Below are 16283 nucleotides of genomic sequence, written 5' to 3'. Positions count from 1 at the left end.
CTTTGTTGCCCAGAACTGCTTTTGCTATTCTAAGTCTATTCTGGTTCCATGTGAATTTTAAGATTGCTTTCTCCAGTTCTGTAAGGAATGTTATTGGTATTTTGATTGGGATTGCTCTAAACCTATGTAACAGTTTTGGGAGCATGGCCATTTTAGCTATATTGGTTCTGCCTATGGAGGAACAGGTGATAGATTTCCATTTTCTTTGTTTTAAATTAGATTTCATTTTATTTTTCAATTTTATTTACTTTTATTTTTTGAAGTAGGGTCTTGCTATGTAATGCAGGCTGTATAGTGCAGGCTTACCTTGAACTCACTTATGTAGCTGAGGCTGGCCTTGAACTCACAGCGATCATCCCACCTCAGCTTCCAGAGTACTGGGATTACAGTTGTGTGCCACCATGCCTGGCTGGTACATTTTAGGTATACATGATGATCACATTCATCATAGGAAATTTGTACCTGTACATTATATAACTTGTTTTCCCCCCATTCTCCTAACCTTCTCCTAACCCCTCCTCTCCTCCCCACTTACAAATGCTTTGTTTCCATGTTTCCTTTTCTCATGTTTTTTTACTTTTCCCTCCCCCTCCCCTCTTTCTGGTTCTCCCCAGTTGAACATTTTCTTCCTCACAATACTTATTATACATTTCAGTCTTTATTTACACTTTTGGTTTCTCACACCAGAGAAATAAATCAGTATTTACACATGTGTGTCCCGCTTATTTCACTTAAGAGCATGGACTCAAGGTGAATCCATTTTCCTAGAAATGTCTTGAGTGTATCCTTTCTTATGGCAGAGTAGAACTCCACTGTACAAGAAAATCATATATTCTTTATCCATTCACCAGTTGATGGGCACTTGGGTTGTTTCCAAGATTTGTCTATTATAAACTGTGCTGCTATAAACATAGGTGTGTATATATCACTGTGGTATGATGCTTTTAATTCTTTTGGGAAGATACCCAGGAGGGGAATGGCTGGGTCAAATGGAACTGCTAGTCATGGTTTTTTGAGGAATCTCCACACTGATTTCCACAGTGGTTGTACCAATCTACACTCCCACCAGTGTAGATTTCCCCCCACATCCCCACTAGTATTTGTTATTGGTTGATTTCTTGATAATAGCCATTCTTTCAGGAGTGAGATGGAATCTCAGTGTTGTTTTAATTTGCATCTCTTGAATGACGAATGATGTTGAACATTTTTGCATATGTTTATTTGATATTTGTACATCTTTATCTGAGAAGTGTGTATTCATCTCAGATGCCCATTTTTGAATTGCGTCTTTAAATTGGGGGGGGGTCTTAGTTTTTTTTTTTTTTTTGAGTTCTTTCTATGTTCTTGATAGCAATCCTTTGTCTGAAGAACAGCTGGCAAACATTTTTTCCCCCACAGTGTGTTGTCTTTTCACTCTGTTGGTGGTTCCTCTTGCTGCACAAAAATTTTTTAATAAGGTGAGATCCCAGTTGTTGATTTTTTGTCATAGTTCCTGTGCTATTGGGGTTTTTAAGCCTTTGCCTACACTAATGTCTTTAAGAGTTTTACCAATTTTATCTTCCAGGAGATTTAATGTTTCTATCTTAATATTTAGATCTTTGATACATTTTGATTTTAGTTTAGTGCATGGTGAAAGATATGGGTCTAATTTTAATCTTCAGCATGCGGAAATCCAGTTTTTCAGGCATCATTTATTAAAGAAGCTATCTTTTTTCCACATTCCAGTGAATATGTTTGACATCTTTGTCAAACATAAGTTGGCTGTGTATGTCTGGAGTTGTTTCTGTATATTCAAATCTGTTTCATTGATCCTCGGGTCTGGTTTTTTTTTTGCTACTACCATGCTGTTTTTATCACAGTGGCTTTGTAGTACAATTTCAAGTCAGGCATTGTGATGCCCCCTGCCTTGCCTTTGTCATCCAGAATTGCCTTTGCTATTCTAGGTCTGTTCTGGTTCCAAATGAAGTTTAGGATTGTTTTATCTAATTCTGTGAGACATATTGTTGGAATTTTGCCAGAGATTGCATTAAATCTGTGTAGTAGTTTTGAAAGTATGGCCATTTTAACTATATTTGTTCATCTTACCAAAGACCGAAGGGGTATCTTTCCATTTTCTGATATCCTCTTCAATCTCCTTTATCAGAGTACTATAGCTTTCAATGTAGAAGTCTTTTGCATCCTGCATTAAATTGATTCCTAGGTATTTCATTTTTTGGGATGCTATTGTGAAAGGTGTTGTTTCCTTAATTTCTTTCTCAGGTAGTTTGTTATTTGTGTACAGGAAGTCCACTGAGTTCTGAGTGTTGACTTTGTATCCAGTTACACTACTGAATTTACTTATTAAATCTAGAAGTCTTTTGGTGGTTTTAGCGTTCTATGTAGAGTGTTATGTCATCTATGAATAATAACAGTGTAACTTTTTCCTTTCCTCTTATTTATTCTCTTGTCTAATTGCTTGGGCTAAAGTTTCCAGACCTATGTTGAATAAGAGTGGAGACAGTGGACATCCTTGTCTTGTTCCTGATTTTAGAGCGAAAGCTTTCAGTTTTTTTTCCAGTTAGTATGATGTGGGCTGTTGGTTTCATTGATGGCTTTTATCAATGTGAGATAAAGACCATCGATTTCAGGTTTTTATGGGGTTTTTATCATGAATAAGTGCTGGACTTTGTTAAAAGCTTTTTCTGCATCTATTGAGATGATCATATGGTATTTTTCTTGACTCTGTTAATATGGTATATTAATATACCAGTCATGGTTTTACTAGAGAAACAGATACAACACAAGATATACAAATGTATAAGAAATTACAAGATTGGTTTATGATGGTCAGCCAATGAGTTGGATGAGGAAGTGTGCAGAGGGTGTCTGCACACTGGAGACCGAAGGAGTCAGTTCAAGGTCTGGAGCTCACTGCAGAGTTCCATGCAACTCTGTATCAGCAGGCCGATGGGTCTGCGATGGAAGGCTGATGAGTCTGCACTGAAAGGCTGAAGGATCCAAGGCAGAAGCTGAAGAGTCTGCACTAGAAGCCAGGAGACGTCGTCCAAGCTGAAGGTGAAGACTGGAGCTCCTCTGGAGAATGGAAGCCCCTCTGTCCTTTCTTGTTTCCCTTTTATATCATCTGGGTAACCATCCACCCTAGGGTGGCTCCTCTACACCCTGGAGTGTAGAATTGCTGAGCCAATTTTTAATTTTTAAATTTTTTATTTTAAAGAAAAAATAACAACAATAAAAACAAAACAACACAAAAGCAATAAAAATGATACAGAATTTCAAAACAAGATGATAGGAAATTAACAATGGTAGTTATATACATATTGTTATCTTCAATGAAGTTGCTCAGATTATTAGATGTAAGAATTCTAGAATGATCAAACAATTAAAGAGAATAAAAATAATAAAAAACATTAGAAATGATACAGAGTTTCATTAATCAAGACGGTAGGAATTCAACAGTGGTGGTTATATTGCATACTATGGTCTTCAAATTAGTTTTTCAGATTACCAGATATAAGCAAGCAAATTGGTCAAAAAAAGATTTAAACATTAACTGTTCCTTTCAATAAACCAATAGACATCAGCAGTTCAATTATCCCAGCTATCCTTGTATATACATATATATTTTTTCCCTTCTTTCTTTCTTTTCTCCTTTCCTTCATCGCAGTTGTTCCTTCCCTTTGAGCAATTTCTTTCACTTTCACAGTATGTATTTGACCTTTTGGGTTTTATTTACTCTTTCAGGTTCTTACACTGAAGAGACAATATGATGTTTACACATGTGGGTCTTATTACTCTATATTCTAAGGTGTATTATTAAAAAGAAATGGGTACATATTACTTTTATGATAAAATGATTTAAAATTTAAAAACCAAATAATTCATGTGGTAATTATGAATTATATTACTGAATGGACATAAAGGGATACTTTTCATTTTTACACCCTTTTGAACTGGGAACTTTTAAGTATAAATGAGCATAGATTATTTTTATAATAATATTTTAAATAACATTACTTTAAAATAGTAGATATAGGGGCTGGGGATTTAGCTCAGCAGCACAGCGCCTTCCTGGCAAGTGCAAGGTCGTGAGTTCAATTCCCGGTACCAGAAAAAAAAAAAAAAAAAAAAAAAAAAAAAAAAAAAAAAACAACTAGTAGACATAGTATTTATCTGACAATTATGTAATATAAAATATTATTTCTGTGACTAAATTTAGGATATAGTTTATTCATTATATTGGTGTAGAATAAATCTGTTCATTTTATACTTTTATCAGACAACTGCCATTATCTTACATGCTAATCTTTTTAAATATCCATTAATTTAGAAAGTAACTTAGTGAAGATTTGCTTTATTTTTATAAACAAGAGTGTTTGTCATTGAAATCTTTGTAATGAAACTTTTCACAGTAATTGAGATTCAGAAAACACAGAAGTTGGTAGCAGTTTTTACTGGCTGTCGCTAGGCATTACTGGATGTTGCTAGCCATTTGAGCATAATTTTCTTGCAGGAAGACGGTATTATGCTTCTTAAATCCCAGAGCATTTATCAAATACAAATGCCAGCTTGAACCTGAACTGTTTGTTAAGAGACAATGTGCTTGCACCAGCTGACAGTATTTTAATATTATACTCGTCACGGCATATGCTTAGGTTGGCTGGTCAATGCCAAAACAGGCATAGTGGAAACTTGAAGTCTGACCGACCTGGGTCTGTGTTTTTCAGGTGAAGCTCTGAAGGTGTCAGCTGAGAGATTTACAGATGACCCCTGTTATCTCCCAAAAAGGGAGGCTGTAGTTCAAGCCGCCCGTGCCTTGCTGGCTGCAGTTACCAGACTCCTCATCCTCGCCGACATGGTTGATGTCATGTGTCTGCTGCAGCACGTGTCGTCTGTAAGTAAAAGACTGCTCAGTTTGCCTTGCTCTCACTTCTAATTCTATTCCTCCAAGCGGGCATCAATTCTGGTGCGTTCCTGTCTCACCGTCATTTCTTACGTCACTGATCAGGACCTTGACCCGAGTGCGTTGTAAGGACTAAAGTATATTTCAAAAGATTGATGCCGAAAGTGGTACTGAAGCCCATGGGAAAGTGAAGAACAGAAGATAACTTCCTGACAAGGAAATGTTTAGAAGAAAATTCTAAACTTTTGACTTGAATTTATTATGTACTATGTAGACATAAGTAAATAATAGAATTGTATAGAAAATATGTAACAATATGTACATATAAGTGAATTGAAAAGGAGAGATCTTAAAGCTTAAGGTATTTGGAAGTTTATTCTAGTTTGTGAATGAGCACCATTTTGCCAATTTCTCTTGACTGGTGAGAGAATTAGTGCATCTTTACCAGTAATTCGTAAAGTCTGTAGTAAGTGATTATTAAAACGTATACATGGACTTCATGAGTAAAAATACATTCTAACTAGAACGAAACCAAAGCAGCAGATATTCTGCTTGCTTCATTTTGCCAGACAAATCCATTTAAACAGAAAGAAAATTACAGTGAAGCCTATTTTGGGGGTTTCTTGATTTATTTAGTTTGACTAAATCATGGTGTCCACATGAAAAGTTGCAAAGAATCTCGTGGAACTCTGTTGAATTTCCCGCTTTAAAGAGGACCTTTACACTTGTGTTCATAAATACATCTGTGTTTTCATAAAATCTCCTGGTGATTATACTGTTACTATATTAAGCAAATAGTAGCTTTATTAGACTGACCTTCTTGTCAAAATCATTTTATCTAATTGTTAAGCTAAACCTCCTTTACATCTTGTATTTACTGTTGCTTATTTTGACATTTAGAATGACCTTTTTGTTCTTTGATATTCATTTTCATTTGATAATTTTATTACTGTAAAAAGCAATTCTAGTTGTTCTTATTACTTGGTTAACTTGTTGAATAAGAATAGTCAAACACCTGAATATTTCTTAGATTCAATTTTCTTGTATGTGAACACAGACACTAATAAATGCTGTAAATATGAAATGAATATGAAAGACTGCGTTCCAGGTGATTCCTAGCTCTGATGATCCAGCATTTCCTATATTTCAGACTCTAGGCTGTTGAGATAGAGTAGAATAAAGGGCTTTTGTGAGGTGAAAACTGCCATTTTCATAGTCAGTTTGAAGTTAAATGTGCATAAAGTGCATGTCTTGGTTAATTTCTCTCATTGCTGAGACAAAATATCCAACCCCCCAAATGAAGGAAGGAAAGGTTTATTTAGCTTACAGTTTGTGAAGGTTTCAGTCCATACTTGGCTGGTTCCGATGCAGAAGACTGCAAAGCAACAAGAGCAAAGGGGGGAATGGTGGCGAGCAGCCTCTTCCTCTCCCTTACGTATGCAAACTATCTGCCCCAGGGTGGGTGTAGCTCTCACACCCATAATCAATCAAACTCTAAAAGCCCACCCCATAACCACATGAGGCTTTGGGGGGACACCCACACACAAACCATAACAGGGCACAACCACCTTCACTGTCATTTTAATCGAGAACTTGTAAGTACCAGGCACAGTAGAGCTAAGCCACACATACCACATCACATAAACCAGCAAGAGGACACGGGAGACCTAACGCAAGCAAAGAACTAAGTTTTGCAATAAAATTATTGTTAATAATTATAGAGTGTTATAATGTGCCAGATACTGTTGGATTATCTCCATTAATTCAGTGCTCACAATAGCAGCATCATGAATTTAAGAATCTTGTTTGAAAATACTTGTGGAAATTTGCAGACCAAGAGTTAGAGCAGTCTAACTACAAATAACTTTACCAAGTGTTTAGACAAGTTCATGGGCCTAGAACAGGCTGTCAGTAGAAGTTAGGTACACCAGAAGACAGTTCTAACTCCCACCATCTTCCCCTACATTGTTGGTGACTTTTTAGTACCGGAACTTTGTCTAGAGCATTTAAATTACTTGCAAATATGCACAGTGCAACAACGATATTTCATCTGTGAAAAGGAAAGGTCTTCATATCAAAGAGAAAGGAAGCCCCTTGCAGTAAAGTATGATAGAGTTGTGTGCTGAGCGTGGCTTTTCCTATACTCATCTCAGGAAATTCTTCACTGTCTTTCTAGGTCTGATGTTTTTAAGATGAAATATTTCATCAAACTTTATTCATTGTCCTCAGCAGAAGGATTGGATTGAGTTACTAATTTGCCATAAAAGCAATAAAATTCCTGTCAATGACTTCATGAAATGTTTTTATGCATATTATAGATTGTAGGTAAATCATAAAAGATATGGAAATCAAAACATCTTGAAATATAACCAAATTATCTGATGTGAACATGCCCAATATCTTAGATAATTGCCTTTCTGGTTTGACGCTTAGTATCTTACTTATTAGTATTTTGATTCATATTGATTTTGAGAGAAACTAAAATCAACCAAGGATGTGAACCCAAACTACTATTAATCCAGATCTTCTTCATATGACTATACTAGTGTCATTTTTATGTATAAAGGTAGATGTTACATTCATGTTCATTGAATTTTATCTTGTTAATTCTGGCTTTATGTTATAGTCCAGGACAGTCTTTTTGCCTCCTGATTTTGTCTTCTCCTTCTAGCCTGGTGTGATTTTCAAAATTCTTTAAACAAATTACTCATAAAAAATGTTTAATGACATGAATAATAGTGTCATATCTTCCTTACCCATAACACCAATCAAATATTAACAGACTTTGAGTGAAGTTATTGAAATGAGCTTCTAACTCACTTCATTGGGCTACTGTATAAACTTTTCTTCTTTATTTCCTCCTCAAGCACTTTCCCAAAGGCCTTTTTGAAATGAAGATATATTGTCTGTGGCATTGTGGATTTATCAGTCTGGTAACTTCAGTTATATAGGAAATGAAGTTAGTTTGGCATGACTTACTCTTAATAACCCAATAAAAGCTCTAAGTGACCATTGCTTGGTTGCTTTTATTCCCTTTTTTCTGACCTTCATTTTTGGATTACTCACAATCCACTTATAGTTAAACATCACTTGCTTGCTGGGATCTCCTGGCCCTAAGTTATAGATAAAATTGGTTTGTACCTGCATTGCATGTCTTGTCAAATATAATGTCCTCCTCAAGATTTCTGTGAGTTCTCTAGGCACTCATATTCTCAGGGTCACCTCTGGTCTCAAGCTTTTGCTTCCACTTAAGTGCTTTTAGTTATGGTTTGCTTCCCTATTCCTATTTTTCACTGTGTTCACCTAGACTACTAGGAGTTGACCTTTTCCCCTGACCTCTCTCTCTCTTTCTCATTTCCCCTCCTCTTCTTCTCTCCCTACTTCTTTCCTCTACTCCTGCCCCCATGCATGTTTATGAATATGGAAAATCTTATAGAGGCTGGGGAAGATGGAAGGGTGTGTTTTTATATTGTAGTGATATATTCTAAGTGGTTTCGACTTGTGTGTTAGAAATCTTCAAAACCCCTAAGTGCCTTCATCTCATTGCTCTTCCACTGCTTTTCTTCCTACTTGTTCTCCTTCAGACCCCTACGTTCTCTTTCATTTGGATGTTTCCATGCTGTAGATAGTTGCTATCTTCCCACCCTCAAACTTGGCTTTTGCTACCTTTGCCCTTAGAACATCACTGTCCACCTCACATTACTCCTGAAGGTATTTTCCTCAGAAAGTGCCCTCCCCCAAGAGAATTTGGTAATCGTTATAACACACACACCCCTATCATGTAACAATCTATCATAGAATTTTTTTTTTTTTTTTGTTAGGTGGAAGGCATCTACTTTTTCTGGGTACACACATTTCTTTCTGACGAAGCTGGTTACCTTCTTATTTCTTGCTCTTATTTATAATATTATGGACAAATGCCTGCTTCTTTTCTCCTCCCATATTATCTTCTGTATTTCTTGCGTTTCTCTGTCTTTATTTTTCCTGACACTCTTAAACAAGTCCCTGACATTTTTCTTTCATATTTGTTCTTTATTATATTGCATCAAAGAATTCCTGTATTCTCACAAAGTTTTCTTTAGTTCCCTTATTGTTTTCTTTCATTTTTTTTGTTTTTTCTTCTTTTTAATTTTTAATTTTTTACTTTATTAGTACTAAATTAAAGTCAGGAAGGATCAAAGATCTGAACATTAGTACAGAAACACTAAGGAAGATAAAAAAGATAAAATATATAAAACAATTGAAGACACAGGTTTAGAAAATGATTTTCTAAACAGAACTTTAATTGCACAAGAAATGACGAGAATCAACAAATAGGATTATGTCAGATTAAGAAACTTCTGTACAGCACAAGAATCAATCTGTAGAGTAAAGAGACAACCTACAGAATGGGAAAAACTTTTTGCTAGCTACTCTTCAGACAGAGGACTATTATGTAGAACATATGAAGAACACAAAGAAATGAAACCGTCTAAAATTAAAGATCTAGCCCAGAAATGGGGAAAAAAAATGAACAGATACTTTGCAGAGGAAGAAGTACAAAGGATCAACAAATACATGACAAATGTTTTGTTTCTTGAGACATTTTCTAAATAACAGAAATTTTCATCACTATTGAAGTACATTTCCTTTTAAATGTTGGGTAGATGAGACGCTGTTCTACTTCTGACCCATATTTTGTACCTACATGTTTCCTGTTTTTTTTTTCTCTATTAAGGTATCCATTTCCTACAGTGACTGCCCTCGGAGAGGCGATAGGAGTGAACATTTATGAGGACATGGGCTCAGGTCACCAGGGAGAACAAACACAGGCCGCTGAGTAACTCCTAATGGGACCAGTCCTGCCGCCTGCACTGAGTTAATGTGCAGTTAAATGAGTGATTTCTGACTTGGCAGTTGTAAGGGTATCTGGTTCCTTAGGGAAATATTATTTTCTTTTGTGGAAAATAGCTTGAAATCAAAAGTAAGAGGCAAGAGAAAAATGATATTTCGATATTTCCTTGATTGTAGATACTTGGGGAGGTACTTAACTTTATTGTCACCATAGTTCATAATTTTTGTAAAGATTTAAGTTTAAGTTTTTCCATCTTTGACACTATTCAAGTTTTCTATCTACTCTAAATTATTTATACTTTTCAGAATTCCATATTCTACATTCTGAATTTCATAAGAATAAGTTTCATTTGGGGGAAAATTGGCTTAGATCTCTCTTTCTTTAGGGGTTAGGACAATGTAAGGAGAAAGCATAGCTTTCAGTGGCAGGGGGAAGGGGCTGGGGATTTAGCTAAGTGGCACAGCACCTGCCTGGCAAGTGCAACATCATGAGTTCAATTCCTGGTGCTGGGGAAAAACAAAAACAAAACAAACAAACAAACAAAAAAACCAGTGGCTGGGGGAACTTGCTTGAACCCTGATTCTGCCATTGATTTGCTGGGGATTTTGTGAAGTAAAATGTCTATGAGCTTTAGTTTCTTTCCTTCAGTTATAGGAAAGTAAAATTTACTGTGAGTCCTTTGAAAGCATCTTGTGAAAAGTAAAAGAGATGATTACCTGGTGAGAAATGTTGGAAGTTCTCTTTCACCTTCCTTTCTTGTCCCACCTATGAATTCTTATTTAAAAAATGCTTATGAGAAGATCTTGAAAACAGCTTTATTGACATATAACCTGTGTGCTTTATAAGTAAGTAACTTATTTAGAATGAACAACTCAATGATTTTTGAGTAAATGTATAGGTTTATACAATCATAACCATAATTTTAGGATGTTTCTATCACTCTTCTCTGTTGGATCTTTTTCCCTCTTGGTGTCATTTTCCATTTCCATGCTGCCCAGATTTGCTCATAGGTATAGCTCTGGGAAATCATTTTTAACATTGAAAATCAATGTAAATGTTCTGTTTCCACATTATCTAGCTTACTTCCTTGAGATAATGCCCCATCAGCAGTTATCGAGTGACCATTTGTTCAGTCCACATTCACTACTAAAGGTGTCATGAATTTAATGGCAATGGTCTCAGAATTTTACAGAAATTTTAAATTTATAAAACAGGAAGTATAAAACTAGATTGTAAATTCTATTTGGGAAAGAGCTGTTTCTTTTTTGGTTTCCTGTTTCCTATATGTCTGCTATGTTGTCTATTGATAAATAATTGCTGAACAAATGCCTTTCATTTTTGTTTAACTGATTTGTACAACGTTATGAAATAGGCAGGCAAAAACAATTTGTTTAGTGTTATGGATAACACAACGCACAATTGGAGTGGTAGCGAGTTGTCCAAGATTACTCACTTATTAAATACCATCACAAGGACTTGTACTGCACTCTTCAAGACCAGTGTGCCTTTAACTATACAGGACTATTTCTGAATTATATTTTGTGTAATCACAAGTCTCTTTCATCAGAAAATTAAAACACACATACATATCTCAAATGACTTAACTCATTTGAGATGTGTGTGTGTTGAAGAAAACTCATTTGAGATATGTGTGTGTCTTTTAATTTTCTGATTTGGATGTAAACCCCCGTCTCCCAAGAGGTCAGCACTGTGGGACTCACCTCCTCAGTCCTGTAAACTGCTTAATGAGTGGTACCATCATTTTGTAGGTTCATTTGGAATATATGCATGACAGTCAGTTTAGAAAAAGAAATAAAAGATTTTCTATAGTATACCATTTTAGTTGCTCTGTGGTTGTCATATATAATTAGGTAGTTTAGCCATTTCTTATGCTTAATTTAAAAAAAACTTTACATGTTAATATTTATAAAGCACTAACCTTATTCTTTTGACTTTTCCTTCTTTCAGTTTTTGCCCCCAGAATCTTTTGACATTGTTTATAACTGGCATTTTAGGGACACTAAGATCACACTTGGTGATCTAGTGCTTTCATCCAGGTACTTATTGGTTACTCATTTGTACACAAAACACTCTAAGCCTGGGATTTCTTTTTATTCTGTAGGTAGCACCCAGTACCTGGTACAAATGCAAAAATATTAAGTAAGGAAAGGTTACAGCTACTGAGCTAGCTCTTGTTTGGAGCAATACCTGGTATTTTCTCATTAGTGGAATTAGTAGGCTGCTGGAGGTATGCATTTATTTGAATCAATTCATCTGACTACAAAAGGAAGCCAGGACACTGGCAGTGAGCATTAGGGGAAATTTACCTGCCAGAGTCCTGGCTGCCTTTATTTCCTGCTGTTTCAGCTGATTATTTCTCGTCCTCCTCAAATTACTCTAAGAATCTAGATAATTTTCACGAACTGATTAGATATGTAGTTTGCATTAGAGTTATTTAAATATGGATTGTCAGGAAAAGAGAGAAAAAAATGTATTTGAGACGAAGGAATGCTGAGTCAAACTAGACGTTTCCCTATTGCCTTTTTTATGCTTCTCTGTCTTGCAAAACAGATTTTCAGTTATTTTAGGGGGAGATGAGGAATCAGGGCTTCAGCTGCTTTATTTGATGGATTGGTATTTTTCTTCTTATTTCTGGACAGAAAGAAGTGATGAGAAAACAAACTCTGGGTGTGTTTACCATGCTTAGCCTGGTGGTGGGTATTAGGTTTATGGGTATTGTTTACAGCTTTTCATTTTTCTTGTTTGCCCTATAAGATAGTTCAATAGGATGGAATTGGATTTGTGTCTCAGTTCAGGAACCACTTAATATTCATTTTCCACAATTTTAGAACATCCCTAAATTTGTTTTTGATTCACAGTGATTTAGTGATCTTTTTCTTTCCAGTTTGAATTTGGTTTACAGTGAGTTAAAAATTAACACAGGATAAATTTAAAGATCAACAAGTTATTTTGGGGATCTTGGCTCATTTTAAACTCCCATTCAAATCTTTGAACAGGTTAGTCGCAGGAATATTAAAATCTCCTCAATTAATTATACTTCCTTTCCCAACTATCTCCAACTGGGAGATAATTTATTTTGAGAAATAATCAATGTAATGAGATTATAATGCACTAAATTAATGTAGAAAACCTCCGAGGTATGTTTCAAGACCAAGCAGAGTGACCTGTTGGAAAAAAATCCACAAACCAAATTAAATAAAATGTAAAAAATCTGGGACTCAAATTAACCACTTTAATTTTGGAATTTGGCTTTATCTGCAAAGTAAATTATTACTTTTACTCTTTGGTACTGTAAATGTGTCCATGAGTAATTGGGGCTAGGGTGTGTCTAATAGGGACCTAGCCAAGTTACACCGTAGATTTCATTTGCTCTCTCCTTGTCAATGGCTTGTTACTGTAAGTGGAACAATCTATATGTTAAATGAGTGTAACAATCATAGTTTTAGAGTACTTTGAGCTTTGCAGTATCAATACATGGGAGATAAGCCCTGATAATGAAAGTTCAAACTAAAATCTGCACATTATTCAAACTATGACCTTTAGTTAAAACACTCTCAAAGATGATGTGTTATTACGAATTTTCTCTTCTTTGTCTATGGACATATTACACAGAAATACTGGTGTTATGTGTTTATTATTTTGAAGTCTGACATGTGTATTTCTCCTAAAGTTTTCATTTGTAATTGTGTAAAGTTCGCAGAGATAAATGTGATGAAGAAATATTTAAGGAGAGTTAATATTTCTTAGAGAAGAGAAGGTTCAGAGAACAAAATTATTTTAGAATTAAATGAATTTTTTGTAAAATAACTTATATGAATTCATAGATTAAAATAAGTTGTGAGATCTGGTATTATTTTGGTATGAACATAGTGAGAAGGGATCAATAAATGGGCAAGGTACAGAAATGATCATACAACATGATAAATATTTAATAAAGGTCTTTAAAATTTATGTTGAAAAGAGCTTAAGTTACAGAAGTAGAAAAGCAATCAGATTTTGCTGATGTGTGAACTGGTGGGTAGAATAGGTTCACACATAGGTCTCTGAAAAATCTTCCTGTTGTTTATGTTCCAACTGAAATTCTCTCATGTCTTCTGCATGTTCTAAGTCCCTCAGTCAGTATCAGTGAGATTGTTGAATTTTCGCTGCATGTTGATTTTATCTTGTTTTTGTGCTCTTTACTTATTTGCCTTGTGTTAGAGTAAATGGGGACAGAGAGCGAGCTGAGATGTTGCAGTAAAAATCTACTTTAACCAAACTTTCTGAGTCCCAGTTTATTCATCTGTGGAATGGGAATAGAAATAGGAACTTGTGGTTCTTGTGAGAATTCCGTGGAAAGCATAAAGTAGCTTGGGCTGAACAGGCATGCAGTGACTGTCAGTGTCCCTCCTGTTTCTGAGTTTCATGTGTAGTTTGTCCCATAATCTATACATTCCTGTAGGGCAGGACAGATGTTTTATATTCAAGGTGCCTTTAGCATAGTAGATTCTAAATGATTATTTGTTGAATTTAATTTGCTGTCCTGCCATAGTTTAGCACCATTATTTCTCATTTTTTCCCCTCTGTCACCTTGGATTGAGATAAACATGTTGCTTTCATGGAATTGAGGATTTAATTCAGTAGAATGGCACTGTAACATGACTTAGTCCATAGAGTTTGATATAGTAAGAGTCAAATCATTTCCCTGGAAACTTAATTATATTCTATAAAATCTTATTAGCCTGCCTCATGGCATCACAGTCACAGTGGAGCCCTGGTGTGTTAAAGACGGTGAATTCTCTATCTGTAGAAACGTATGGCACAGAGGAAGAAGCATCTGGTAAAATAATGACAGAGAGGGAGCCAATGCAATTGTCTTGCAAATTATGTTACATGACATTTTCAATCACTCTTTGAGTGTGTTCTAATTTACTAAAATAAACCAGGAATTTAATTTCTTGTGAGCTTCCTTTGCTTAATTATTAGTGCAGACAGTATTCTGTGATGTACTGTACTTTGTCGGCTTTGTATTTATCTAGTGTCTGACTTAAAAATGAACAGGAACATCCTGATTCAGCAGAATTGATTTCATAACTCATCTGTGTTATGGAGCAGACATGAATAAATGTTTGCCGAACACTGTGATCATCAAAGTGTTAGGAAATGTCTTTCCTTATTCTGAAATACAATTCTGAGAGCTCTTCCTTTCTGAACTTTGCTGGGTGACCTATTCTCCATACATTTTCTACGGAGACGAGCCACATTCTATGCCACTACAGCAAAATATTACGCAAGTAGCTGCTTTTCTGTAAATATGTGACTGGAGTGTGAGTGCTCTTTTAATGTTTCCTCATTGTGTTTTGAAATTATACATTTTAATATAATATTTTCTTTAAAAGTAGAAGTATATCCTAAAACATGAAATTTATTATTTTTGAAAATGAAGTATGTTGTTTTTCTTAGAGTTCTTTCATGCAATAAAATTGGTTGTAATTAGGATACAGTTTACCTTTGTAATGGTCCCTAATTATTTCCTTGAAAGATAGTTAGCTAGCATTTTTAAATCTCTCTACTGTGGATGGGAGAAACCAAGGCTCGTTCTTGATTTTTTCCCTGGGTTTGCTAGCAGAGAAATTGAGAAAAATATACTATTACCTAACGATTTGTTTTTGTTTTCATTTTCAGTTTCAAAGAACTTTTGAATCTCTTAAGAATGTTTCCAACATACCTGACCTCCAGAAAGCCTACCAGAAGCTTGGGAAGGAGCTGGAAAATCTAGATTATTTAGCCTTCAAACGTCAGCAGGTAGGAGTCAGCACTCTCTGTGGTGAAGAGAGGAGCATTTAGGCTTCCTGCTGTCCTGCCTGTCAGAGGTGCAAAGGGTCTGGAGAGACTTATCTTCTAATGGTTAGGGCCAAAATAGCTTGCGCTGAGCTATCTGCTGTGTTCATACGGCTTCCTGAAGTGTTCAGTGTGGACCTTGCTTTTAGATGTATACTTCAAGGGTTTCCACATGTGTCCTTATACCTCTTTTAAAGAAAACACCTGCTGGTTTGTGAAGGTCCAACTACTCCTTTACTAATGATGCCTTACTGGCAGATAGGGAACCTGTACGATGTGTTGGCCAGATGGCTTTTATATTTGATGGGATACCTAAGGAGAAAAATCACCCAAAGACTAGTTAAAGGTTGTGGTTGTACATACAAAATTAAGTAAAACAGTCATAAGTCTGCCCAAATAAGCATTGACATTTAGTTTTCTTTTTCGAACTTTGAAAATGAGTAAAAATTTGTTAAATGTGGAAGGGTAAAGGAAAATATGTTTAACTTATCTATGTTATGCCTCCTTGTGCAAAGGCTCTAAGATGAATCCAGAGCAAAAATAAGCTTTTACAGGGTTGCTTTTAGAACTGGTACTCTATAAACCTGATAGTATTCATAATTAAATTCCTTGTGTTTTGGAGGTACTACCTTAAGTAGAACGTTTCCAGTATTTTTGCAGCCACTAGGGGTCAGGGTTGTCAAGCTTTTACTTTGGTTGAGTGTTTAT

General features: G+C 35.4%; 1 protein-coding gene across 4 annotated transcripts in view; it reads left to right on the top strand.

Moving 5' to 3' along the window:
- Ctnna3 (catenin (cadherin-associated protein), alpha 3) overlaps positions 1-16283 on the top strand; it is a 1502556-nt gene that overhangs the window by 98632 nt on the left and 1387641 nt on the right. For all 4 annotated transcript variants that reach the window (XM_013514887.1, XM_005385969.2, XM_005385970.2 and 1 more), the window contains exons 4-5: positions 4725-4891; positions 15420-15539. In XM_013514887.1, coding sequence (XP_013370341.1) covers positions 4725-4891; positions 15420-15539 — 287 coding nt within the window. The remainder of the gene's footprint in view (positions 1-4724; positions 4892-15419; positions 15540-16283) is intronic.

The sequence above is a fragment of the Chinchilla lanigera genome, unplaced genomic scaffold, assembly GCF_000276665.1.
Source record: "Chinchilla lanigera isolate Chin_1 unplaced genomic scaffold, ChiLan1.0 scaffold00024, whole genome shotgun sequence".
NCBI classification, from domain to species: Eukaryota; Metazoa; Chordata; class Mammalia; order Rodentia; family Chinchillidae; genus Chinchilla; species Chinchilla lanigera.
Note: the sequence above shows the minus strand (reverse complement) of the source record. Positions and strands in the feature narration are given on the sequence as shown.